The sequence below is a fragment of the Zerene cesonia genome, chromosome 29, assembly GCF_012273895.1.
Source record: "Zerene cesonia ecotype Mississippi chromosome 29, Zerene_cesonia_1.1, whole genome shotgun sequence".
In the NCBI taxonomy this organism is placed as follows: Eukaryota; Metazoa; Arthropoda; class Insecta; order Lepidoptera; family Pieridae; genus Zerene; species Zerene cesonia.
Window position 1 is genome coordinate 3,542,007 of NC_052130.1, and position 26,381 is coordinate 3,568,387.

At 33.2% G+C, this 26,381-nt stretch overlaps 3 protein-coding genes across 3 annotated transcripts in view; 1 reads left to right on the forward strand and 2 right to left on the reverse strand.

Moving 5' to 3' along the window:
* Positions 1 to 11,531: 11,531 nt before the first annotated feature.
* Positions 11,532 to 15,176, forward strand: LOC119837847 (hexosaminidase D-like). The gene is made up of 4 exons (XM_038363623.1): positions 11,532 to 11,987; positions 12,538 to 12,729; positions 13,740 to 13,852; positions 14,058 to 15,176. Exons 1-4 carry the CDS (start codon positions 11,631 to 11,633, stop codon positions 15,037 to 15,039), a joined length of 1,644 nt encoding a protein of 547 aa, XP_038219551.1. The 5' UTR covers positions 11,532 to 11,630; the 3' UTR covers positions 15,040 to 15,176.
* A 1,866-nt stretch (positions 15,177 to 17,042) lies between these two features.
* Positions 17,043 to 23,072, reverse strand: LOC119837955. The gene is made up of 5 exons (XM_038363750.1): positions 22,810 to 23,072; positions 21,472 to 22,612; positions 20,131 to 21,322; positions 19,729 to 19,931; positions 17,043 to 17,839 (listed from the first exon to the last, which is right to left on the reverse strand). Exons 2-5 carry the CDS (start codon positions 22,585 to 22,587, stop codon positions 17,174 to 17,176), a joined length of 3,177 nt encoding a protein of 1,058 aa, XP_038219678.1. The 5' UTR covers positions 22,588 to 22,612; positions 22,810 to 23,072; the 3' UTR covers positions 17,043 to 17,173.
* Positions 23,073 to 25,490: 2,418 nt separating this feature from the next.
* The window catches only part of LOC119838010, a 27,305-nt gene continuing 26,414 nt past the window's right edge, over positions 25,491 to 26,381 (reverse strand). The window contains exon 3 of the mRNA XM_038363822.1: positions 25,491 to 25,649. Coding sequence (XP_038219750.1) covers positions 25,491 to 25,649 — 159 coding nt within the window. The remainder of the gene's footprint in view (positions 25,650 to 26,381) is intronic.

Consider the following 26,381-nt stretch of genomic DNA (forward strand, 5'->3'; position numbering starts at 1 on the left):
TTAATTTCGATAATTGACAACAATTCTCTATCGAAACAATTCTATACCTATGATATAATCACGGTTAAAAACCCACCGAATTATAGAATAACAAAACCAAAAAAAACAGTGTCGAATTGAGAAACGCCTTCGGTTTTGGAGCATTACTTGGAAATTGATTTTGAGTAATAAGTGCTGTAACTGTTGTGAGCTTTTATCTACACTAATATTATAAAGGGAAAGCTGGACCGATATCAAAAATTCTTTCACCATTAGGAAGCTGCAACTTCACTGAGTGACAGGCTATATATGTACCAAGTGCGAAGCCGGGGCGAACAGCTATTATGAATATATAGTACAAGCTGCGCCCCGCGGTTTCACCCGCGTAAGTCCGTATCCCTTAAGAATATCGGGATAAAAAGATGCCTATATGTTATTCCAGTTGTCCAACTGTCTACGTACCAAATTTCATTGCAACCGGTTCAGTAGTTTTTGCGAGAATGAGCAACAAACACACACATATCCTTACAAACTTTCGCATTTATAATATATGTAGGATAGTAGGATTTTTAGGTTAAACTTCTTTACCCTTTTCCTATCACTAAAACAATGTACATCTTTAAGAGTCAAGATATTTTCATAAATTATTTCTTTATTGAATCAGCTTTGTTATTTGAAAAATTTAAAAATGATCTAAATATACATCCTCAATCAACTAGAATGAACTCACGAGTTTATTTTACGAACCCGATAATTTTTCTCAAAAGCTACGATATTTAAGTTACCGTTCATTATAATAATATTCCTTAAGAATCATTGAATTTGTTAAAAAGGTTTTCATGTCATCCTTCTTCAGAAGGAGGAACAGTCATTTATTTTTGAAGGGTCAAAACTTGACCTACCAAAGTTAAACCTCTCTCCGAACCTCTGTAAGACCCTTTTTCCACTGTCAGCAATGTTATACAATTATAAACCGACCTCGAAAAAGGGGTTAAAGTACAACAGTGAAACGTCATTTTTCTATATGCTTATTATAGAAATATATATATTTAGAAAAATGTTTTAAATGTAAGAAGAAGTAATCGCTTTTAAGATAGAAATGTCTATGTTTAATATATTGTGTTTATAACAGAGGAGGCTTTTACAAATCATTGTTTTGGTCTATAAAACATCCATAATGCCGAGTAACCTTTTAAAAATATTTACGTAAAGATATAATCTTGTTACTGTCTTGTTATATGTGTAGATGGAGAAATTGGCTTTTGATACGTTATATTTTAATTGCGAGGTGATTTAAATGGAATACCCTCCCTGTGGGACTGTTGAGGACTAAAATGTATCATACCCAAAAAAATCTTTTGACATAAATACTGTCATTAACATTAATACTGTCATTAATACATCATTTAACGAAAATACTGTCTTCTCTCTTTATGTACCCGAATATTACCCAAAGAGGCAAGTTACTCGCATCATGAGTCAGTTTATAATTCAATAAGCCAGCGAAATTATTCAGTCGGTAAGTTTGAGTGAAGTCGATAGTGTTTCAGAGATTGTGCTGAAGGCAACTGGTAAACTAAGTTACGCTAAATATGAACTATTATATTCTATACTACAGATCTGCCTGTCCCCGATTCAATTTCATTGAAGGAAATGTGAGTAGTTAAACAACTAGATTAGATGAATAATGTATAATGTGTTATGTATTACATACACGGCTTTCGTAATGGGAATTGAATTAAGAAAGTTTTATATTAAATTATGTAATACTTTGAGCTGATTCCAATACGTAGATAATATGCACGAAATCTATAATTACAAATCCAGTGTCATGATGTATGTTCCCAATGAACTCTTCACCAACTCAACCGATTTTGATGGAATTTGGCATTTTATGTGTAATTTGGTCCCACTTAGATAGTTTTTATTTCGATTAACTATCCCAATAATTTATAATCTAAATATTTTTAATTATTACTCAGCCACAGCAACGTGTGGCCGGGTATGCTAGTAATTACATATAAATGTAAGAAGTTTCTTTACTGGAACGCTAACTCAGGACTGCTCATCCGATTTAGTTAAAATTTGGTCATGAAATTGGTATCATTTTTATCCAAGAAATACAGCGGGAACGTGCACTATGATATGTCACCCCGGAACTGTCTATCTTTTACTATGACTGCTAAGTAAGGTCGGAAAGCTAGTATGAAGCGGTTGAGTGTAAAAAAAACAAGGATAATACAACCAATGATAAAAATATAATAGCAGTGGAATATTTTTATTAATTTTATATATTGTTAGTTAACTTTTACTCAATATTTCATTGGGTTTAACAAGCAACTCAAAATTGTTTTTTTATGTTTATAAGATTTATCATTAACAAATTACTTCAGTATAAAATATATTTGAATATAAAATTAATATAAAAGTCTCACACGGGATTGTCTCGATATAAATCAAATTACGCCCGAAGAAGATTAATTTAATTACATTTTCTATTTTTTGCTTTCCTTTGTACATTACAAATAACAAATAATTTCAAATTAAGAATAGCAATTAAAAGTGGATTTTATGTAACTGAGTACTTGGTTATATGTACCATGGGCGAAGCCGGGGCCCACCGGTAGTTACAAATAAAGATAACCTAAGTTACTATACATAGCAATACTTAAAACAACGGCTCAAGAAACATTTTTCCATCAAAAAAACATCACGCGAGTCGTTTCGCTCGCCAGAATTGATGTTTCTTAGACAAACTGAAGTAGCCTTATACTTTATTCAAACTCGCCGGACCAAATTAGATTTTCAGTGCAATCCACTCTGAAGCTCTTGCAGTACCTTGATATGCAGATTAAATAGAATTTGCGGCGTGGCGACATTAATCCGTCCTTCCTAATCTAGGCGGTGGATGACGCTTAAGGTCACGTCTTCGCAATTTTACTACATTACTAAACTACTAATAAAACAAAACACAATTTGATTTGAGAACTATATTGACACCTAGGTCAGATAAAAACTGACGGATATATAAACACAGCTAGAACTACTGGGATTATAAACTAGAAAATGTTGTACTATGCTTCCTTATAGTTTGTATAGTGTAGGGTTTTTCTAAAAGATTTTTTGATATTCCTCAATAAATAGGTACTGGTATGTTTGTATATGTCACTTTTGAAGCTAAATGCCAACAAATTCGCGTGCAGCAAGCTAGCTTTAAAATAAACACATACTTACTGTCGCTAATGACAAAGTAAAATACTGCAGATAAGAAGAATGTAGAAATTTTATGGCTATATTTATAAGATACGTTAAATATTCGACGAAGATACAAAATTTTAATCTATTTTTAATACACTAGGCACGTTTTAATCATGCGTTGATGGGATAAATGTTCTCATCATCATTATTGTTTCATGTCAATGTTTAAAAATATAAAACGTTGTTATAACTAGAAAAGAAAGTTTTGTTCCTAACAAAAATAAAATAAAATAATTTTACTACCCATATTATTATTATAATAGTCCTCTATTGTACCCGAGGTTGTCTGGAAGAAATCACTCTAAGCGATAAGACCGCCCATTGTACTTAGATGTAAGTTTTATTTGTCTCCTTTCTTTGTCTTTAATGCTAATTAAGTGCAATAAAGAATAAATAAATAAATAAATAAATATTCCATGGTAAATGTGTAAAAAATAATACTTTATTAATGCATTAGATAGGACTAAATAGGTTAACAAAAAGCTGCACCCAATGGCGCTAGCGTTTTCTTATAAATATTAGTTTTAGCCAAGATAACACATAATTTTCTGTTTAATTTTTGATGTATCTAATAGTGGGCATATGTTCCATAAAAAACGCGGGCGCCTGATCTTGTGGTTCGCCTGATGGTAAGCGATTACCACCGCCCATGAACATTCGTTTGATTTGATTTGATTTGGCCCCTGCCAATGCGCTGATGATAAGAGATGCTGAAAGGATTGACGACTGGACTGAAGGCATGGACTGGAAAGGTTGAAGGAAAGGTTACGCCTACGTCTCTCTTTATTCTCTTCTGTGTTTTTTATATATTTGGTAGTCGTTGTGTATGTTCTTGTTTGTAAATAAATGTTTACCTAATTTTAGTAATCTATCTATGTTTGAGCTTTTTTCGAAAATTTTTCAAGATCAAGATTAATTATTATCAACTCTATAATCAAATTAAAAACTGATTACAATTTCTTTATTTTGTAACGAAACATCGCGATTGTCTTTATATCCTCTCTTACTTTTGTAACATTTTAATAATTAATGTAGTCTATACGTATTGAATAAAAATTGATCACATTAAACATAGCGATATTCCCACATACGTGGCAACACGCGAAACGTTTTTCAGTGACATGTAAAAGCATTTTGGCTGATTAATGACTGGCAACATTTATAAAGATGTTGAAACGAAAACAAGTTCAAGGGAATGGAAGGAATTTTCAGATAAACCTAGACGATTTAATGCGTTCATGCGAGCCCTCTTTTTTCCGGCTTATCCTAATGGAAAATTGGTGACAGCGCAATTATTCTATGAAGATTATTTCTTTGATAAAAATGTCTTGTTCAATTGATTAGTTTTTGTCGATGGCTATGTTATTCCACTAAACAAAGAACATATTTAGGTTAGGAAATTTTGGTTAAATAACTCAGTTAGTAGGTATTCTTGTGATATTATAATATGATTATTGCGTCTACAGATAGGTAGGAGGCTAGAGAGTGATATGTTATGTTAAGAGACATATGTTACTTGTTATTACATATTTGATGTGGGAACTCAGCACGCTGCGACACGAATTAGGGCAGCTCACACCGGGAAAGTACTATGATACTTTCCTAATTCCACAAAAGACCGACGTGAAATAGAAGCATGCTACTGTGTTTCATACGATGAGTGGGAGAGCCGGAGGCCCGTTTCCTTATACTCACCCTTTCCTACCCATTCCTTATTCCAGTCAATCCTTTCCTTATCCCTTTGGCTTAAAAGCGGGCAGCGCATTCATGGGCGGTGATGATTGGTTACAATCGGTCGAACCATCAGCTCATTTGCCTGCTATGACTAAAAAAAAAACTATTCATTTTGCTGGAAATTTCCTTTGACTACACGGGCGAAGCCCCAGCTGGAAAACTAGTACTTAATTATAACCGAAAAACTGCTACATAAAACTAATACTGTAAATTAAATTTTAAATCAAATACAATAAATATGTCTAGCTCCTTATGCGGACTGCGCCTTAACAAAGTGACCATCACCACTCAAAGCCATTTACTTTGGACCTGCCTGGTGATATTACGAATAGCCTAAATTAATTTAAGTGTACTTTAGTACGTTGTAATTGTATATTTACTTTATTAGCTGCATATTTCTTTTTATATAAGTGCATATCCTTATTTAAATTGCTACTTTTCCGCCTGCGTAGACATTTTACCACGGAAAAAGTTTTTTTTCGCTCACTTTAAGATCTTTAATTAGGCTATACTTATAACTTACACTTAAATACTTTAACTAATAATATGAAGCTGAGTTTGTTTGAACGTGCTGATCTCAGGAACTATTGTTTCGATTAGAAAATTTATTTTTGTTATGAATAGTCCATTATTGAGCAAGCCTATGTAGCAACATGAGTGAAACCGCGAAACACAGCTTGTTATATATATTTAAACATGTCAGTATGACATTTTTAAAGATTTTAGATGCGAACCATATTACCGTACATTTGTTCTGCATAAAACCTATAAAACCCTATTTCAATTTTATATCATTTCATAAAGACGAAAAAATATTAAATATACAAATATTGTCAGGTATTATTTTATTATAATATGTATGCATTTTTTCTATTGTATTATTTATCGTTTCAAAATTGTGTTACAATGTTGTTCTAGCTTCTGGTATACAATTTTGTTCCATGAGATATTACGATCTTTGTATGAAGTACGATCTACTGGTTTTTGATTGCGTCTATAAAAATTTTACTCTCTGTAAGAAAGTTTGACGGAAAAATTGTATCTATGTCACATTGTTATCTAAGATGGTTAGTGTCTTATTTGAATGGAATACAATATACTTTTATATTATTTTCCAGATAATAGTAGAAAAATACTCTCAACCCTTCTTATAGTCTTGGAAGCTTTTAATTTCTAGAACACTATTAAGAAAACGACAATGTATTTTATATTTTTAGAGAAGAAAAATCGTATATAAATGTAGAATAAAATTCACTTAACTAAAATGGTATGTTATGGACCGTAGTGTTTTATTAAATTAACATGATCGGATTTGAACAAAACAAAATATTTCACATTAACTTGATATCAAATACCTAACATAGCCTCCTCAGATATTTGGCCACGTTAGCTCAGATATTCAAGGCGGTATGCGGGCAGTATTTCAAAAACTTTCACCTTACGTTGCAGTTTGGATCCGCTTTCTGTGTATGAAACACATTCCTTCATATTTATACCATACTAGCAAACCCGGCGAACTCCGTTTCGCCCCCAGATGGCTGTATGTGAGAAATGATTTCCCCGCTTTTCTGTGGAAAATTTTCCTGAATTTTCTTTGCTTTAAACCTCACGGAGCCCGAGACCTTTCCAACGAATGCAAAACCGTGAAAATCGGTTCGTGCGTTCTGGAGTTATAGCGTCAGGAAGGAAAACCTGACTTATTTTTATATAGTAGACTAGTAAGCTCGGCGAACTCCGTTACGCCAATTTTCTTTGCTATAAACCTCAAGGAGCCCGAGACCTTTCCAACGAATGCAAACCCGTGGAAATCGGTTCGTGCGTTCTGGAGTTATAGCGTCAGGAAGGAAAACCCGACTTATTTTTATATAGTAGACACGGGGGTTTGAGTCTAGACTAGTCGAATAGACTTCACTGAGCTGGTTGATGGATGGAAAGAATTTTATTTCAAACTTCACACAAACTTTCATATCTATAACCAGCTGCGCCCCGCGATTTCACCCGCGTAAGTCCGTATCCCGTAGGAATATCGGGATAAAATTGCCTATATGTTATTCCAGTTGTCCAGCTGTCTCCGTACCAAATTTCATTGCAATCGGTTCAGTAGTTTTTGCGTGAAAGAGCAACAAACACACACACGTCCTTACAAACTTTCGCATTTATAATATTAGTAGGATTAGTAGGATAGGATAGGATATTAGTGTGATTAAATATATTAATAATACATATTGGGCTGTGGAATAATACGTTTTCCTCATAGTGAATACTTTATTAAAAGCGGTCACTAAACCAACGGTTCGCCCCGGCTTCGCCCGAGCTATATAGCTTAATGCACTCAGGGATTCAACGGTGAAACAATTTTTCAAATCCAGTAGTTATTAGGTCAATAAAGGTTAAGATATAAATATTTTTGTTATTTATTAAGTTTTAACTTTTCACCAAATTTCGTAGCAAAGAAAAATTTTAGAAGACAAATTTAGATATCAAAAAGTTGGTTATTTGATAACCTACAAATTTGGGATCGAACTTTTTTTCGCAGCCCACATAGTTTTGTCGGAAAACGAAATTAGACATGTTTTGATTATATTTATTTCTAGCTATCATTACATTATCACCATTATCACCTTTTGCTACAATAATACAACAAATGCAACAGGAAGTATAATTTACTAAAATGCGCGTTACCATGTTTAGATTTTCTATAATTACTGCATTTTTTTTTATGGCAGAGCAAAGGAGCAGGTGGGCCACCTGATGTTAAGTGGTCACCACCGCTCATAAACACTTGCAACACTAGAGTAACAGGTGCTTTGCCGGCCTTTCAGGGACATATACACTCTTTTCTTGAAGCATGCATACAGAATCTGCTCAATATCGGTTATTGCAGTATTATTCATACACACAGCGTACTAAATAACGATTATTAATAAAATACCTACCCCGTATTACGTTAAAATAACTTACAAAAATAAACAACATGCGTTCCAATAGCTCTGTGATTGTCAGCTGCATTCAACTCTCTGTGCCTGAGCGAACCGGTTTTTTCCAGTCTCGTCGCGTACACGTCAAGCGTTGACCACGGTCACGCACACATGCGTCGCGCGCATGTAGTCGTGCAACCGATTCACTCGGTTCTATGCACATGAAGTCCCCTAAACATACTACAACATTAATCATCTAGTGGTTTATAACGTTGAATAGATACGAATTAAATGAATAGAGTTCATATTGCATATACAGAACTCGTGACGTATTGTCGGATGTACCTACCAAAAATTTTAACGTCTGGTCTATTTGGCTGTCGTGTGATTCACGTATAATAACTTTTAAAAATAAGCGTTAAGGACGTTTTCCTTTACTGTTAACAATCTACACACAACGTGAATGTTATATACAGAAGTATATAAACCACTCTATTCTCGCAAAAACTTTGCAGAGAACTTGTGTTAAATAAAAATCTGAAAAATTAAAACACACGACATTGGTACGAAGTTTCTGACGTAAGAATAACAGAACACAAAACATCATGCAACAATAATAAGGAATGTATCCAATAAAAATGGATAATCTAAAGAACAACAATCTCAGCCAAGTTCCTCACGAAATTATGCTCAAATATATACTTTCGAGTTTGCAACTTCAGCGCTGATAATGAAGTTAGAACTTGAAGTAAACTGAAACAAATTGACTGCTTAGTATTCAGGCTCTGTCGCTTATCTTGGCTTGCCCTTATATTGTTACTAGTCGTCTGGTTTCACTTTCACATGAAATAAAGGAATCGTTATTTTATGTACTTATGTTTTAAAGCTCTAGATATAAAGCTGTTTGCTTGATTGAACACGTAACTCCCTGAGAGTTGAGAATGTACTGGGCCTTCTGGAAAAGTTAATTTTGTCTTGGATGGTTTTTTTATGTCATAGCGGGCACCTGAAGTGGTGGTTCGCCTGATGGTAATCGATCACTACAGCCTATGAACATTCACAGAGGTAATGCCTCTGCGAATGCGCTGCCCGCTTTTCTGGGGTAAGGAATGAGAAAATGATTGACGACTGGAGATAACGAATGGACTAGGGATGAAAAATGAAATAGACCTCCGGATCCCCCAATCACCGTACGAAACACAGTAGTATGCTAATATTTCCCTCCGGTCTTTTGTGAGAGTGTGGTAGATCTCCGGTGCAAGATTACCCAATTCGTGCCGAAGCGTGTAACATATAAGCATTTATCGTAGAAGACTAAATGATTTATATATTTAAACTTATTATTTGAATAAATTCATACTATATTTTAGTAATTTTATCTTATTATGATAGTAGTTCATATCCTTGCTAATATTACAATCCTTCCTATGAACAATTTAATGATTTCATTTTAGTGTCTGGAGTAAGTTAGTAGGTTATTTAGTTAGTGATATAGACTAGATATTTTTTAACGCGGTGAAATATCTGAGTCTCATTAGAATTTCCTATCACCATGCGGGGACTTATTACGAAAAGAATTAAGTTTATAAAGCATAGACAGCGTCACTGGAAAACAGAGATAAATATAATAAATTACAGTGAATTAATGTTTATTTGCATTATACCAAACCATTGTAACCTTAATGAAACGTACTTAATAATGCAAACGGTCCGTTGTTTTAAAATAATTTCTCACAATTATCACCAGACAATGTCAAAATACGTCTGGTCTCAAAATAGTACAATTCGGAGACAAACATACCAAATTCAAAAGAGACCTTAACGCAATTGCATAGAGTCTTATTTCCTGTATCTCAGTCCGTGAAAGAGGTGTAAATTTTACATTATCATAAACATTTCGTAAATTGATCATTTCAGATCAACGTCCAAGTTGTTCCTTCTTGTGAATAATTTGTCAATTTACTGGAAAACGATTGAAACAATGAAATCCGTTTCTCTCACAATATCTATGTAAATTGAAGCAGAATACTTTTCACAAATATCTACCAATATCTATCTATCGGCTTCAATGTTTTGATTTAAATAATTTTAATGTGTAAAATTGTATCAAAAGTATATATCATTTGGTTACACAAGATGCTACAAAAAAATTTTATCTATGCCCATTATTTTGTAAAATTTCAGAGATATAGTTAGCTCAACTAAAGAACAATACATCCTGCAATAATCGGAAAAGGAAGTTTTAATGTCTAATTGGATAATTATATTTTTTTGTTATTATATTGTTTTTTAAACTATAACCTATTTTATTTTCAAACAGATTATAACAAAACCAATATGCAGAATTATGTCGTTAATTTCAAAACCTAGAATACATATTATGATACTCGTAAATAGTTAACACCGCATACGTCGGTTTAATTACCGTCAAAATATAATTAGTTGGTGGAAATTCACTCTATCTATTCCTGCGTAAATTATATCAAGTAGAATTAGTGTTGCCAGTGTTAAAATATATATAATGTATTTTTTCTCATGCTATAAAGCTTATTATTGTGCGAATAAATTGAGTTGGTCTGTTTCAGCGTTACTTTAAATAAATCAATTTATCTTTTGTATATTTTTTTCGGAATCTGGGTAGTGTTTTTCTTATAAAATGATTTAAAGAAGCGTTAGTTCCTTTGAATTTTGTTCTAAACGCGGTAAATTGCTTTGAAAAAATGTTTTAATTCAAGTTTTTTGAATAACTTCAAGAATTCTATGATCAATGAATACAATGAAATCGTTTTAAAATAAGTTAATTGTATGAAATAATGTAAATTTGTATGAAATGAATTCCAACTTTGTGTGTTTTCTAACAAGTTTCAGAACAATATAAGAAAATAGTATATTGAGTAATCGTTTGACACATAATGCTTCTTGACAACTAGATAACATTTATTCAAACCTATTATATCTATTTTAAGTAAAAAGGACTCAGATTTTTGAAAATTTGTCTAAGAAAGCAGAAAACATTCTCACGCAAAAACAATATCGCTTAATATTGTAATATAATATTAGTGAGTTTGTAGAAATATCCAAAAAACCTATTTGACATCAAATTAAGCTTTATAGAATTTATAGATTCGTTAAAATGTATGATACAATAAAAAAAACAAGTATTCACATTATACATTCTTATTTAGTTTTTAATTTTTGACTTTCGCTCTCTCTCCCGCCTTTTCTTGACTTCGACAGTATTTATTTTTTAGTTTTGTACTTCGGTGACCTTTTGTATGGGAAAGAATTATTTTTTATTTATTTATTTTTTTTATTTATTTTATTAAGGCTCATTAGCAATTGTACATCGATACATTTACATGAGATGATACTTATAGTGTTCATGTGAAGAATATATAACATGTGTTTTATATTTTAACTGCATTGAGTCCTGCAATTTCACATATTTATAGGTATATGCTAAAATATGCTCTAATCACATCACAAAGCGATCCATAAATAACATTTAACTCGAGAGCAAGTCTTTTATCCGATAAACGAACGTTGTCCGAACGAGCTCTAATGACACTTAAGTCTTATTATATTCATTGCACAATGAATCCCTACGCATGCAAAGGCCAAACTCAGTTTGTATCGGGTTTCCTTTATGATAACACATTATTAGCTGTTGAACAATTACTCATTGCCTTTTCCTTGAAAAAAAATTGTGATGTCATGAAGTCAATAGTGTCAAATTGAACAATGCGTTTCAGGAAATATATAAAGTTTAAAATGCGTGCTGTTTTTACGAAATCATCGCGGACGAAAATACTTATCCTAATTGTTTTATTGCTTGCATACGTTATTATTTACTTCGTTGTGTTGGACTATTTGATTTCAAAGACCCATTCGGATGTTAAATCTTCTCTGAATCTTCCGAATGTGATAGTGCATATTGATTTCAAGGGCTCTCCGCCCAAACTGTCTTACTTGAAGACGCTGTTGCCAAAACTGCAGGAGCTTAGTGTGACAGGATTGTTGCTGGAATATGAAGACATGTTTCCATACGAAGATAATCTTGTGAATTTGAGCGCTAAAAATTGTTATTCAAGATCCGATGTTAGTTATTTATCTATATTTCTTGTTCTATAATTGTTTTGTGTAGTCCACAAGATTTCATTGATCAGAAAACGAATAAAACAAGAAATTAAGAAAATAAATCCATCTTTTCGAGGTCGAGAAGAGGTTGCTACTGATCTCAAGAACTTCTGGGCTGATTTGGATGAAATTTGCTGTAGAGATAGTTTGAGACCCGAAAAAGGAGAAAGATAATTTTTTATCCCGGAAACCAGTTCGAAACTAACCTGACTACGCGAGCAAAGCCGCGGGCGGGAAGCTAGTAATTTAATATAGGTGCCTATCACTCTCACCAGAGAAACTCCAGATGTCTTGTCTGCTTTTTAATTGATTACCAGCTGTAATAAAAATTATTCAGAGAATAATTTACTTAAATATTCAAGTATCGTTGCAATTTATCTGATTTATTCCATTATAATAATCGCAAATTGGAATTCGAATACACGATATTCCTTCCATCGTAATTTTGTTAAATAAAGCTTATCACTACGAAACTATGGACTATAGTAACAATAGCAATTGAATGTTTCAGTTACACGACTTTGTCGCGACAGCAGCACAAACAGGTTTCGAGTTAATACCTTTAATACAAACTTTCGGCCACATGGAGCACGCTCTGAAACTGATGCAATTCCAACATTTACGAGAGGAGGCACTTCACCCCGACTCTCTGTGCCCCAGCCGCGTTGAAAGCCAGGATCTTATTAAGAGTATGCTGGAGCAGGTAATTTTGTTTAACGGGTTGCAAGATGCAAACTGCCTTTTATTTTGTTTGGCAAATTCTTTGTACTTTTATATACTGTACCAAGATTAAAATTATTATAAGTTTTTGTTTTATATCCCTAGGAAATATCCATTACCACGCTTATTATCTTAATGCTTTTTATGGTGTATCTAAAGCGCTTCAAAGAAAAGCGCTTCAATAAATATGGTTGAGTATATCCTACTAATATTATAAATGCGAAAGTTTGTAAGGATGTGTGTGTGTTCGTTGCTCTTCCACGCAAAAACTACTGAACCGATTGCAATGAAATTTAGTAGATAGCTGGATAAATGGATACCATATAGGCAATCTTTTTATCCCGATATTTCTACGGGATTCGGACTTACGCCAGTGAAACCGCGGGGCGCAGCTAGTATAATATAATTATGATAATTGTTTTGTGAATGTAAAATAAAAATGCAAACCATAGCAATTGTTAAGTTTATTCTATTGCAGTTAATTACGTTTACATACTCATACACATAAATAAATGTTGTATAGGAATTTTCTCCATATATAATATACCGAATGCAACATAGTATTAAACACAAGGAATATATTAACTGAAATGTAACAAACATGTCATAAAATATATCAGAGAGGGATTTATATTCTGAATTATTTAAGGTTTTCTCGCTTTTTTTTTTTTGTATTCACTATGAATTGATATGACCTAACTCGGTTTCTCAATATAATTCTATGACATAAAACTTCATATATATTTTTGTTATTGCAACATATACCAGAATATCAAAACTGTGAATTAATTATCCTGACCTACATTTTATTTATACATATACATACAATACAATGCCGTATTCCTGCTGAAAGTTCTCAGTAAAGCAAATACCCTTTTCCAGTCATGAAAAGAGATAAAATTGCATATGCCAATTAATTTAACCCATCCAAATTGGAAAGGTCTGCCGGCGTTATTATAAATACGTTACCTTTGAGTCTTTGTAAAATTTCAGGTCGTCACCTTTCACAATAATATATCGCCATTAAAGCATTTCCACATCGGTTGTGATGAAGTGTTCCACATCAATAAATGTCATCTTTGTACAAGGAGAGGCCTTGCCGATACGTGAGTATCATTTTAAATGTGCGATTATGGAGCGTCGGAAGATTATTGATTCGATATTTTATAATGTTGTACTGAAAAATATGAATAAGCTCATTTAAGTTATTCCTTCTGCTCTCATTTCACTTTTATTTTTATTCTGCTCGTTGTAATCAGAAAATATACAGTGTATTATCTGAATACTTACTTTGAAATTTATCATTTCCAGCGATATATTTGTAAAGCACGTGAAGTCAGTTACAAAACTCTTGAAGCTAATAAGCCCTAACATGACAATTTTAATGTGGGACGATGGCTTAAGGAACATACCAATATACAAATGGGATACATTTATACAAAATCTCAGTATTGAACCTGTGTACTGGGATTATAGGCCAAGTTTATCTGTATCCCATGTTAATTTTATGAAATACCACGAGAAGTTTCGAAATATTTGGATAGCATCAGCCTTTAAAGGTGCGGATGGAAGGGTAGCAACATTTCCCGATTTAAAGCGACGTTTCCTCAACCATTTTAGCTGGTTAAGTTTGATCCATAATTATAAATTAGCTGGGACTAATGACGTATATAGTTTCAAAGGAATTATTCTCACCGGCTGGTCGAGGTACAGTCATATGGATCCGCCTTGCGAACTCCTACCTATATCCATACCTAGTTTATATTTAAATTTATTATTAGTCAAACATTTTAAGACCACTGGATATTCTGAAGATGATAAAAAGCTAAAGCTTAATGAATATATCAATAGATATTTGGACAGTGATTTTATAGACAATGTCGAGTGTGACAGCACAATTAATATTGATTATTTTGATACAAGTCAATGTAATTTTGTTGGAAATGAATTGTACAATATACATAAACATCTGAATATAATACATTCAGATATAACTTTCAATATAAATGATGATGAATCTGGTTTGTCCTCTGTTGATTTTTATTCTAAGACACATAATATTAACATTAACAAAGTAAAAGAAGATATTAAATGGTGTAATGAAACTACAAGAGAATTATTGTACGTAGAGAATAAGTTGAGGAACTCACTGACGCAGTTTTATGATAATTTCTTTATAAACGAATATATTGGTTATAAGCTTCATAACTGGAAAAATCTGTTACATAATTTATCTAAAAACTTAAAAGACATGCTGATAATAAGGTCTTGGGATAGACGACCGTACGCTTAAGAGACTTATTTTAAGAATGTATAATATGAAGTAATATAACATAATATTTATATTATTGTAATCTTAAATATGGCCTTTATATTTTTTACGATACTGTAAATGAGTTATTATGTGATAAACTACAATTAAAATAGTTCTATTTAGTTTAGTTGTTTTTGTAATTTGTTGTTTTTCTTTAAAATTTTATGCGGCATAATGAGAACAGGACAAGCCTCGTTCCGTTTCCGTTCCTATTTCTGCAATAGACATAAATTTTGTTGAACTTTATTTCTTTTTTTTTATGTCACAGTCGGCAATGGAGCTGGTGGGACGCCTGATGGTAAGCGCTACCACCGCCCATGAACATTTGTAGAGGCGTTAAGTCGATTACAGACCTTACGCCTCTACAAATGGATTGCCGACTTTTAATTGGGAAGGGATTAAGAAAGGATTGGCGAGAGGAATAAAGGAAAGGACTGGGAGGGGGAAGGAAAAGGATTTGCGCGTTCGGCTCCCCCACTCACCGAACGAAACACAGCAGAATGCTATTTCACGCGGGTCTTCTGTGGGGGTGTGGCACTTCCCCGGTGCGAGCTGGCCCAATCCGTGCCGAAGCGTGCTCGACTACCACATACAAATGTTGATTTTTATCAAGTGTAATTAAAAAGTCTGGTCGAAGAGTATATTTATTTTCATTGAAATTGATCCGTACTCTGTAACCAACGAAGCAAGGCTGAGCGAATAAAAATATTATCGTATAATTTTTTTCTTAAACATTTAAAAGAAAAATGTAATATTCCTTAGGGTAAATTGAATATTATTTTGTCATTCTTTTGTTTGTGATCGCAGAAAGCTCTTATGTTATTACAGAAACATTTTACTGCTCTAGGCGGGAAAGGAAACTCGTGATTTTAATAGCGGCAACAAAATTATTTATCAGAGCACATTTTTGATTAAACAATTAGATGACTGGTCTTGAATAATCATTAAAAATGTGTCATTTCTGCATAAATAGTTTACCTAGATTACTTCGGGGATACATTTGAAAACTTAATGAAAGAGAAGAGAAAACTATCAATCTTCTAAAAACTAATAGGATTCGTAAGATAATGTTTTATGTACAAAAAAGAATAAAATGTATATATTTAAATCGTTAAACATTATTGCGAAACAGTTTTAAACAGAAAATTAATTGTTGTTTATTTATTCAATAAACAAAAAAATTCCTTCGACTAATACAATATCTCTTTGTGACAAAGAATTTCTACAGCGGTAAAGGACTGTATAGTCTACAGCAATCAATTGAATAAGGAATCCCGTAGTGGTATCATGGCACTTCCTTCAACAAGAATTTACTATTTTATTTTCAGATATCCAGTATCCTTCACGTTTAGCAAACTGGGTTTATGATTGCGGGCTGTTTTTTGTCTACATTAATAGTAATTGATACCTTTAGACATAATTCAGTTTATTAAAGAACATGTCAAGATAAATAAGTTTACGATTGTTCAGATATTTATCTTATTAGGTTTTGTACTCGGGACATAAAAAGCTGGGACTTTATACCACAGATCCAAAAAAATCGTAACTCCATAGAAATTTAGACGCATTGCAGCAAAAAGCGATAAAATCGCTAAATTAATATAACTGGGACGGATGTTAAAACATTTGCCATTATGGGGCGTCGGCGGTCGGATTACAGGGTGGCATAATTAAATTCTTCACAAAGCTTTTGAAGTCACCGTCTACACTCCACGTCACTTCCATTACAGGTAACAATGTGTTGGAAAAACATTGTCAAGCTATTTCATTCATTCGTTCAGACAGCTAGAAATTAACCTCTTTGTGGGTTTTCGCGTTTTTCGTTTTATTTTATCCCTCTCCGGCTTTTGACCGAAGGATATCGCATAATATTTTTAAAAGCATTTTATTATTTTTAAACTACGCGAATTTTATAAATACTTCAAACGTGACAAGGAATTTACGAAATATTTTGAGGTGTTGCGTATAAATAATTCATAGGCGAAAATTGTAAAACGTTTATTTACACACAGAAAAATCATCATAAATAAAGTGTATATATTATAAACTCTGTTATAGCACTATCACTTACGAAACTAAATTAGATTCAATTATATTTATGTACCTATTATGATTATCTGTTTTTGGCATCGTCCGTGCTGTCTACTGTTTTAACTTCAGTAATTTCACTTTTTCCTTTATGTACAGGTGCTATTTCTATAGGTGGTGGCGTTATAGGTACCAGGCTACCATCTTCTTCAGCAACTTTAAGTCCGATCGTCGCTCCTAATTTGGCACTAGCTTGCTTAAATGTATCAGATAATTTCACCTGTACCACATTAATACACATGGAAGTCAAAGCTAAACCGAATACAAGATACAATATGGAAGCCATCATGAACATTGGGTGATCTGGCACTAAATCTCCTAAACCAATCGTTGACATTGAGACGAAGACAAAGTAAAATGATTCAAAGAAATTCCAAGTCTCCCAAATGCTATAACCTACAGCTCCGATAATTATATATACGACTAGTATGAAAATTGCTACGGAAATTGGCAAGTTGAATTCATCGTCAATTTCAAATACTGACGGGGCAGGCGTGTCTGGATCTCCGTCGATTTCTGATTGCTTTTGTTGTCCAGGCTTTGGGGGTAAGGGTGGCGGGACATCACTCGGTTTCCTCTCTACCTTAGGCGGCGCAGCGCCATCTGGCAGAGTCTCTATATCCTCTTCAGAAAATATTTGAGACGGCCGACGTACAACATCGTAGACTATATTCAGCCCTTTCATTACTTCCTGAAAATTGAGATCGTTCCATTTATTGTCTGCTATAAAAGTTTGCTTTGGATTTGTAATAACGTTACGGGAATGCTGAGCGAAATCGTTATTCATTTCTGTTTATGTCTGCGTAAAGAGGATAGCTCGTATTACTTCCGTTCTAATGGTTATTTGAAACACGTTTTATAATGCTAGCTAGGTAAACAAACCCTTCGTATACAATTATCTGAATACGTGTATTATTTGAAGGAATTCACAAATAACACGTGAATGTTTAGATTTATCAAAAGACACCGAGTTTCTTCTTCTAAATAAAGATTCTGGGTTATAAATAATACATAGAGCGTAGGTCGAATTTATAGAATAGAAATAATGTGGATTTCCGTTATTTCATTTGCAAAATAGTAACTATTTATGAATTAAAAAATGACTGTTCTTGGCATATTCATGTTATACTAAATTGCGCAGTCGGTAGAATCGCGCCAGTCTGTAAGAATAGAGTCTTTTAAGAAATTGTTAGATTTAAATCGAATTAAATCATGATCAACGATTAATATCGGCACAATATTCCAAATAATGAACTCGCTTAAGAAATTGAGAAAGAAATATGCTTCCAGTCTATGTTATCTAAGTACTAAAAGTAAGAGATTTTTTGTGAGTTAGGCATAAAATCTCTTTCTTTCGAAATCCTTTATCTTATCTTAAACCTTGCAAGATTTTGGTATATTTTGCAATAAAGTATGAAATTGTATTATATTGTTTTGTAAGTGTATATGTCACATGGAATCATTCTCTACAAACAATTATTTACTGTTTGAATGTATGAGGCGTTGGGTGCGTATAAAAATATATAGGTATACTAGCGATCCACCCCGTCTTCGCCATATGTATATATAACCCATGTCGCTCAATGAAGGTAACTATCTTATGGTGAAAAAAAAATTAAAATCGGTGCTGTATTTTTTTGTGTTAAAAACATTACAAACATACAAAAACACAATTGTTAAAAAACGAATCGTCGTTTCAATTTCATAAAAAGGAGCGTAGCTGATCAGCAACGTTGTTGCTACTGATTAGGAGAAAATTCAAAGTATTGATTATGTCTTAAAATTTGCAGACATTCTGCCCACAAACGATGGAATTATAAAAAAATCTTAATCTTTACATCTGTGTTGAATGTATATGGAATATTATTTACATAATAGTTCAATATTGTAGCACGAAAAATAACTCATGCACAATTCAAAATAATCCCGTAATACTTTTTAAAAATATACATCGCTACATACTCTATATATTTAAATAAATATCTTTAAACATATTGAATAAACAAATGTAAGAAACAAAAAAATTATTTATGACTAGCCTGCCCGCGTATTTAACAATATGTGGATAGTTCCGGGGTTTAGCTTGCGTAATTACCCTTCTCGTGGGATTTCTGGATAAAAATCTTTAACCTACTACCTTACTCGGGTTCAAACTATATTTGTACTAAATTTCATAAAATATCGGTCGAGTGATTTAAGCGTGGAGAGGAGACAGCTTTGACGTTTAAAATATTAATAGCAGAGATTTACAATTAAGTTTTTATATATAATATAAACATTTATTTTAACATCCTATCATATCTATTTTTGACTAAAAGTTTATAAAGTTTAATAACTTTTTTTTATTTATGTACCCGTATGATACCTACCTATATGTATACCTACCTACTCAAAACATACTGATGATGAAGATGGATGTTTGTTACTCTTTCACGTGCAAACATATTCTCGTATTTGTACGATATTTCATATAGATATAGATTATAGCCTGGTTTCGCATATAGGCTCCTGATCAACCGGGTACCACGTGAGTAACGCCGCTGGTTAGAGCTAGTATAATATAATTTAAATTTAATATACCTGTACTGGTGCTGTTCTTCTGACTCTTCTGCAGCTTCTCGTATAGTAGAAACGGCGTATAAATGCCCAAAAGAACTTTATAATCCTTGTGAATAGTTTTCCAAAGTCGGCCAAGACTATAAGGAACAGCGGTATTCCAATAATGGCGTAGACAATTGTTGCAACTCGTCCATAGGTTGTTTTAGGAGCTATATGACCATAACCTGGAAAAGATAACCAGTAAAATGTAATTATTATTTAATGAAAATCTCTTGTATATTTATCAAATAGGAAATGTTGTAGTGGTGAATAAGAAATGAGAACAACTACAAATTGTGAACTTTTAGTACTATTTTATTTGTGCTCATTAAATTAATGTAGTATTATTATTCTTCTCTAGTTCATAATGTTTACATTTCTTACCAATTGTGGTGATTAAAGTCAAACAGTACACGAATGAATTCATGAAATTCCATGATCGTTGTCCACTATATGAAGTGACCCCAGCCTCGTGCGCGGTATGCAATTGATCTTCAAATTCGAAAAGTTTCTTTCTAGCCATTGACTTCCAATCATCTTCTCTAAGATAATGACTCCCACGCCAGAGACTCTCAATGAAATCGCGTTTAACATTCCTAGCACTGCACTTATAGGCATTTTCAAATGAACCTTCCAAAGATTTGAACATCATCCCTCCTGAACCACACATAATAATCAATATTAACATATCACATATACACTTGTTTCTTAGTATTTTTAATTTCTCCCAATCGTTACGATACTCATATTTGAACTGTTGCCAATTAGCTATAAATTTAAATCTCGATAATTTAGGTTTTACATTTTTATCGTCCTTCTCTATTTTAGGTTTTTTAGTGTCTTCTTTCTTAGACGAAATGTTCGAATCTTTTTTGGCTTCTAGAATAGAGCGTTTACGTAAAACAGATTTAGAGTCTTTATAATCATCACCAAAAGTGCCCTGATGCAGAATAATATTAGCTTTTGCATCAAACTTATCTTCTCTTTGACTTAAGAGGTTAAGTTTGCGAGTTAATTCAGCAGACCTTTCTAAAAGATCAAACTCATATTCATTTTCACTGGGTGAAGACGAATAACAACTAGATGTATATTCGGACTGGCTAGCATCAACATAGCCTGAACTCTGTCGGCTGTGCTTCTTATGTCCAACCTCTACTTTTTTGCTTGCCAAGCCTGATAAAATCTCACGATCGCTTATAATCTGGATCGTTTTAGGACATGATATACCTCGTGTGCTCCTTAAATTAACAGGTGTTTTGTTAGGAGTTTGCAAAGTTCTGCTGTACTTTTTGTAATCGGGTGGTATTCGTGGGTCTTCTTTTGGTATTGACAAGCTTCTGGCTCTAGCTTTTTGCATTAGTTCAATTATTTCTAGACTAGTCTGACTCATTCCTGTGCCGGTTTTATCGACTAATACATCTTCAATTCTATTTACTGAGTGTGAGCGGTTCGCTCTAGGAGACTTGTGTTTTATAAAACGGCGTGGTGTTGGTACGACTTTACGCCTCGCACCACTTGCATTCACACTCTGTTGATACATTTGATCCTCACTCATTTCACTCTCACTCGTTTTACTCTGTAAATGTCATTACGCTCATTAGTATCAAATCTATTGTATGTATTTCGATATTGTCGCATCTATTGTGATTTAACCAGTAAGAAATACAATATAACTGACAATAATATTACCATGGCAATTATGAATAATTTAATATATACACTGACCGCAAATCGTGATGCTGATTTACTTCGAGCTGGCTTTACTGGAGGAACCTTGCTCTGGGGCTCCTGTTGTTTACTCTGTATTTGTTTATTAATGATCGGTTTTGCTTCTGCGGACAATTTCTTACTCGGCGTTCTTACAACTCGTTCTCGAACCTCAACAACCGGTTTTTGGTCTTGATTTAACTTTTTACTCGGAGTTCTTTCTACTTGTATGACTCTGGTTACTAACTCGCCAGAAGTAGGTGTCTGAATGTCAGCTCCTTTAACGGGTGAAGGTTTTTTAATTTGTTTTTCTTCCTTTTCTATATTAGCGTTTTCTTCTTCTTTATTTTTATGTTTCGGTAATTTTTGTTTGTCAATAGGTTTTTCTTCTGTTTTTTCATCTGGGTAAACCATTTCTTCTAATTTTTTTGGTGTTGATGGTAACGAAGATGGGAATTCTGTCTCTTTTGGTGAAGTGCCAGCAGTGCCTGGTGGTGATAAAGAATTTCTGGAAGATTTTATGGGCTCAGTAGACGCTAGTGTTAGTGAGTTTCTTCGTTTCGAGTCTTCATCTTTTGGGCTAACTATATAATTTGTACTCAACAATTTGTTTGTAGGATCTATAAAACTGCCTTTCCGTTGTAAGTGAGTGCCTTCTTCTTTATCTGGTAAAGCAAAGGGAGAGATACTTCTTCTTCTCCTTTCATTAGCTTCCATTGCTCTAGCTTCGAGAATTTCATCTGTGTCTAAATCATACACAGGGTCTTTTTCATTAGCCCTTTCTTGTACTAAACGTTTCATTTCCTCATATGTATTATCAGCTTCAATTTCTCGTGATGTTCTGTTCGGCCCAAGATCCTCATCATCTGAAGTCGGCGTATCCTCGTGAGGAATAGATGCTCTACTGGGTTCTGGTGTTTTTTCTCTTTGCCTCGCATTTTGACCCCTATTTTTGGAAATGTTTCTACGTTTACGTATAGACGTAGCCGGTCTTTCCATCGTTTCGTCCATTGTGTCTTCTTTTCTTTTTGCAGGTTCCTTTTCACCAGTGATTGTTTGTGTTCCTGATTCAGTTTTTATGGTTGGTACTTTCAATGATATGGTAACTTGAGTAGTTACTTCTTTTTCATTCATAACCACAAACTGTTTGTAACTGCTCCTGAAATAAATGTATAGCACTCGTTTGAATCAAATCAATTGCAAACTTAAACTAATCATAAAATGTCAATACGCTATAAGATACTCGTAACCCATCTTGGCAAACGATTTAACAACTCGTGCCAATATATGGTGTTGACAGAAAGGTACATCGTTACATAGGTAGCACATTTAACATGATACAATAAACTGACTTACCATTTTGGACAGTCGCATCCAGAAACTGCTAAATCACAATCGGGGTCAAAGCAGTCTAATAAAAGATTCTATTTTAATATTGCAGTTGCTAGAAACATCCACAACAACAATGGGCCCGAGGGTTATTTATATAACAATATTACGAAGTACGACACTAATATAACACTAAAATATACTTTTTTTTGTGTGACTTTGATTAAAAAAATTAAATTTTTGAAGCTGATAACGTTCAGTGCGCAAGAGCACCGGGCTAAAGTGCGCCAAGCTGCCGGGCAAAGTTCCAAATTTAAAACAGCTATGTTTGATGTGTGCGTGGAAATATCAATGAGAGAATCTTGACAACGCATCTAAGTCAATATATAATAAACTGCCTATGAAAACGTCTATCGAAATTCACGAGTCATTCATTTTTTACATATTTATTTATGCACAAGAAATAATATAATAATAAAGAACAATTAACTCAGGGTAACCACATTTTCTATCAGGGGCAATAGTTTTCAAAATCTATAGGAATTCCAAATAATTGTAAGGAAATAAAACATCCCGATTCAAATATTTTATTTTATTTTACTAATTGAAAACGAACCAATGTATAAAAGGCTATGCTGAAGCTACATCGTTTTGTATCTAATGTAAAAGGATTGTGCCGACGGTAAATCTGATAAAAGAAGATAAATAAAAATTGCTCCTTTTACTTGGAACATATTGAATGCAACTGCGATTGAAAATATAATATTTTCCTTTTTATTTTATAAATTGTACCACTTTTCATATGCCTGCGAAATAAAATACCTCAGGAAATAAGTTTTGCTAAACTAAAATTGTAAGGCGTCTGAAATTTTTACGATACCATTTCCTATTACTATATATATACTAGTACGTCTTTAAATTATATGATGGCATTGTATTTATGTCATTTAAATATATTGCCTATATCTGCACTTTGAATATCTTTGCTACTCTGCTTAGAATGTAAAGTTTCTGATATGATTTATAATAAATTCCTAATTAGCTTTCCTTTTACGAATGTGTTCATTTTCTATTTTCCATCAAAGGAAAGGTCAAGGTAAGATATGTAAGACACCTTATGTTTTCAAAAATTCTTCTATTCTGTATTAATTAAGAAGAGAGAATAAAAAATTTCTTTATTATATTTATCCATCGGGAAATTGGCGACAGTACCTATCTATAACTAAATTAAACGTTGTAACAAAGTCACGAACAAAGCGATGTTTTTGTTTATTTTTAATTACTTCACTCTATAACAAAGAGTAGCAAAAAAGGTTTTCGACCGCTAAGAAAGCTGCTTTGTTATAGAAGGGAAAACATCCCTTATTCCATTACATATACCGTGCATATTTCTTTATTCCTTGCGATACGAAATATCCCATTTCTTGGAAAATCACAGAAAGGAAAATATGTTTGCGGTGTGTTAAGAAATGATTTGAGGGAATAAAAAATAAATGTGCTCTGATTGTTGAAAATGTAATAAGGTAGGCCCTCGATTATAAATGTATCTATCGCAGGATACTGGGCAAGTTTTATTTAGGAAAATGTAACTTTTATATGTACAATATCCTTCTAGAAAGTTTTTTTGGGGTCACCTTTTATCTAATTGTGTAAATAATTTTATACAGAAGTTTCCTTCTGCAAAATAAATACAAGCGAAATGAAAACACGAAATTTTATTGTTGTATTTAATAGTTGAAATGAATAAATAAACAGAGCGTTCGAATGAAGCACGTTAAAAAGTACCTATTTACATGTTATTATAGGCCCGAAATTTTTGATAAATGGGTATGTTTTTTATTCAGTTATTAGATAAACACGCAAACATGAGATGATATACTAGCTGTTATCCGCAGCGTCGCCTACGTAGCAAAATAAATTGTAATGATACAATATTTTATCTCATAATTTATCCCGTTGAGGATAGAATTTAGCAGTCTTTAGCAGTTGCCTACATCATAGTGGCTATCTGCATGCAAAATTACAGCTCGATCAGTACAACAGTTTTGTCTGTGCATTCTTCGATCAGTCAGTCAGTCAACTTTAACATTTTATACCTCTACGGGACAAGATACATTATGCAGCAATTGCATATAAAAATTTAATCTTTTTAAATTTAAATTTGTACTCCTAACTGAGATTCCGCCAGAGATTAGTCGATGCATAGATACGGAGACTACAAAAGTAAGGAGATGAAAACATAAATATATCGGTAGACGTTCATCTCGGCTCCGCCCGGATATCAAGATTCCTGCTTTATCCCAAAGGAGCTATTAATCGGAATAAAACATATCCGATCACCCAAGTCAGCTGTCTGTATACCAAATTTCATAAAAATCCGTACAGCAATTTCAGCGTGATTGACGGACAAACATCCAAACAAACAAACTTTCACATTTATAATATTTGTTTGATCAACACTCAAAAAGCTGTCAAGAAAGGTTTTAGGGGTTTCATTGTTTTAATTTTGTGGAGGAAGAAAGGCAGCATTCTTCTATCGATAGGGATGGACCCTAGACAAGTTAACTTGTCTGATGGCTAATAAGGCCTCGTTAAACAATAACTTGTAGCGAATACATTTCACATGGGCGTTTCAGTCAAATGTATCGCTTCATGTTCTTTGTCGCTCAAACGCGTTTTATTGTTTTTAAACAAAAAAATGTAATGAATTACAAACCTATGGTAGTATAAATAGTCCCCGCGTAAAACATGGAGTTCCAGAAGGTCCACGTCTTATTATTGCCGTTAACATGCTTCAAATATTCTTTGAAACTTTCCTCGTAAGCCGCCACGTTGTTCTCTAGAAGCGACATGAATAGTGATGTGTTCTGTAAATTGAAAATATGGTTATAAATTTTATATATATAACTTCTAAATCCCAAACTAGGACAGCCTATATTTTGGAGTCCACCTTACCTTGTGATTCTTAACATTAATAAGACAATAGCATTATATTACCTTCATTTGAGATGTAAGTAATATAGCTAATAATTATAACAAAAAATAGTATATTAACTTAAGTTTAACGGATGTGAGTATGTGTGTATGCATGCGTAAGTATGTACGTATGTGTGAGTGTGTTTGTATGTGTGAGGTTGCATATGTCGTGGACCGTGTATGCGCCTAATATGCTTTAATTTGAACTGTGTATTGTCACAGAGTAATAAATGTATTGTTATGTATCCGAATAGGAAAGGGTCTGCATATATAGAAATATATGCGCGTTGGACGTCTTTCCGAATGACCGAGTTCCTTCTAGTGATAACCGGGTATAGTGCAAAGATATAATAGTAAAATCCACATTCGTACAAATGTGAATCTAATTCCTCTCAGATTCACACAATATTTGCAAATAGGTACAAGAGTGGGACGACATTTGAAATTGTCTTTTCATACATTAACGCAAAAGATTATAAATTGCGAGACTGTTTGCACGCATGATTATGATGATGAACATGATCCGAAAAACAGATGGGGTTCATTTTGTGTTCTTCACATTAACCTCATCAGGGAAACAGCTTTGTTTTTCATATCACATTTTCCATTGTCGATAAAAATTA

What these genes read in the sequence shown, in the direction of transcription:
- LOC119837847 (XM_038363623.1), top strand. Translation starts at nt 11,631, where the DNA reads ATGCGTTTCAGGAAATATATAAAGTTTAAAATGCGTGCTGTTTTTACG. An exon ending in ATTGTTATTCAAGATCCGAT is followed by an intron (nt 11,988 to 12,537) that starts GTTAGTTATTTA and finishes TGAATGTTTCAG; the next exon opens with TTACACGACTTTGTCGCGAC. An exon ending in AGGAGAGGCCTTGCCGATAC is followed by an intron (nt 13,853 to 14,057) that starts GTGAGTATCATT and finishes TATCATTTCCAG; the next exon opens with CGATATATTTGTAAAGCACG.
- LOC119837955 (XM_038363750.1), bottom strand. Translation starts at nt 22,587, where the DNA reads ATGAATGAAAAAGAAGTAACTACTCAAGTTACCATATCATTGAAAGTA. An exon ending in GACTTTAATCACCACAATTG is followed by an intron (nt 19,932 to 20,130) that starts GTAAGAAATGTA and finishes TATCTTTTCCAG; the next exon opens with GTTATGGTCATATAGCTCCT. An exon ending in GAAGAACAGCACCAGTACAG is followed by an intron (nt 17,840 to 19,728) that starts GTATATTAAATT and finishes CTCAATTTTCAG; the next exon opens with GAAGTAATGAAAGGGCTGAA.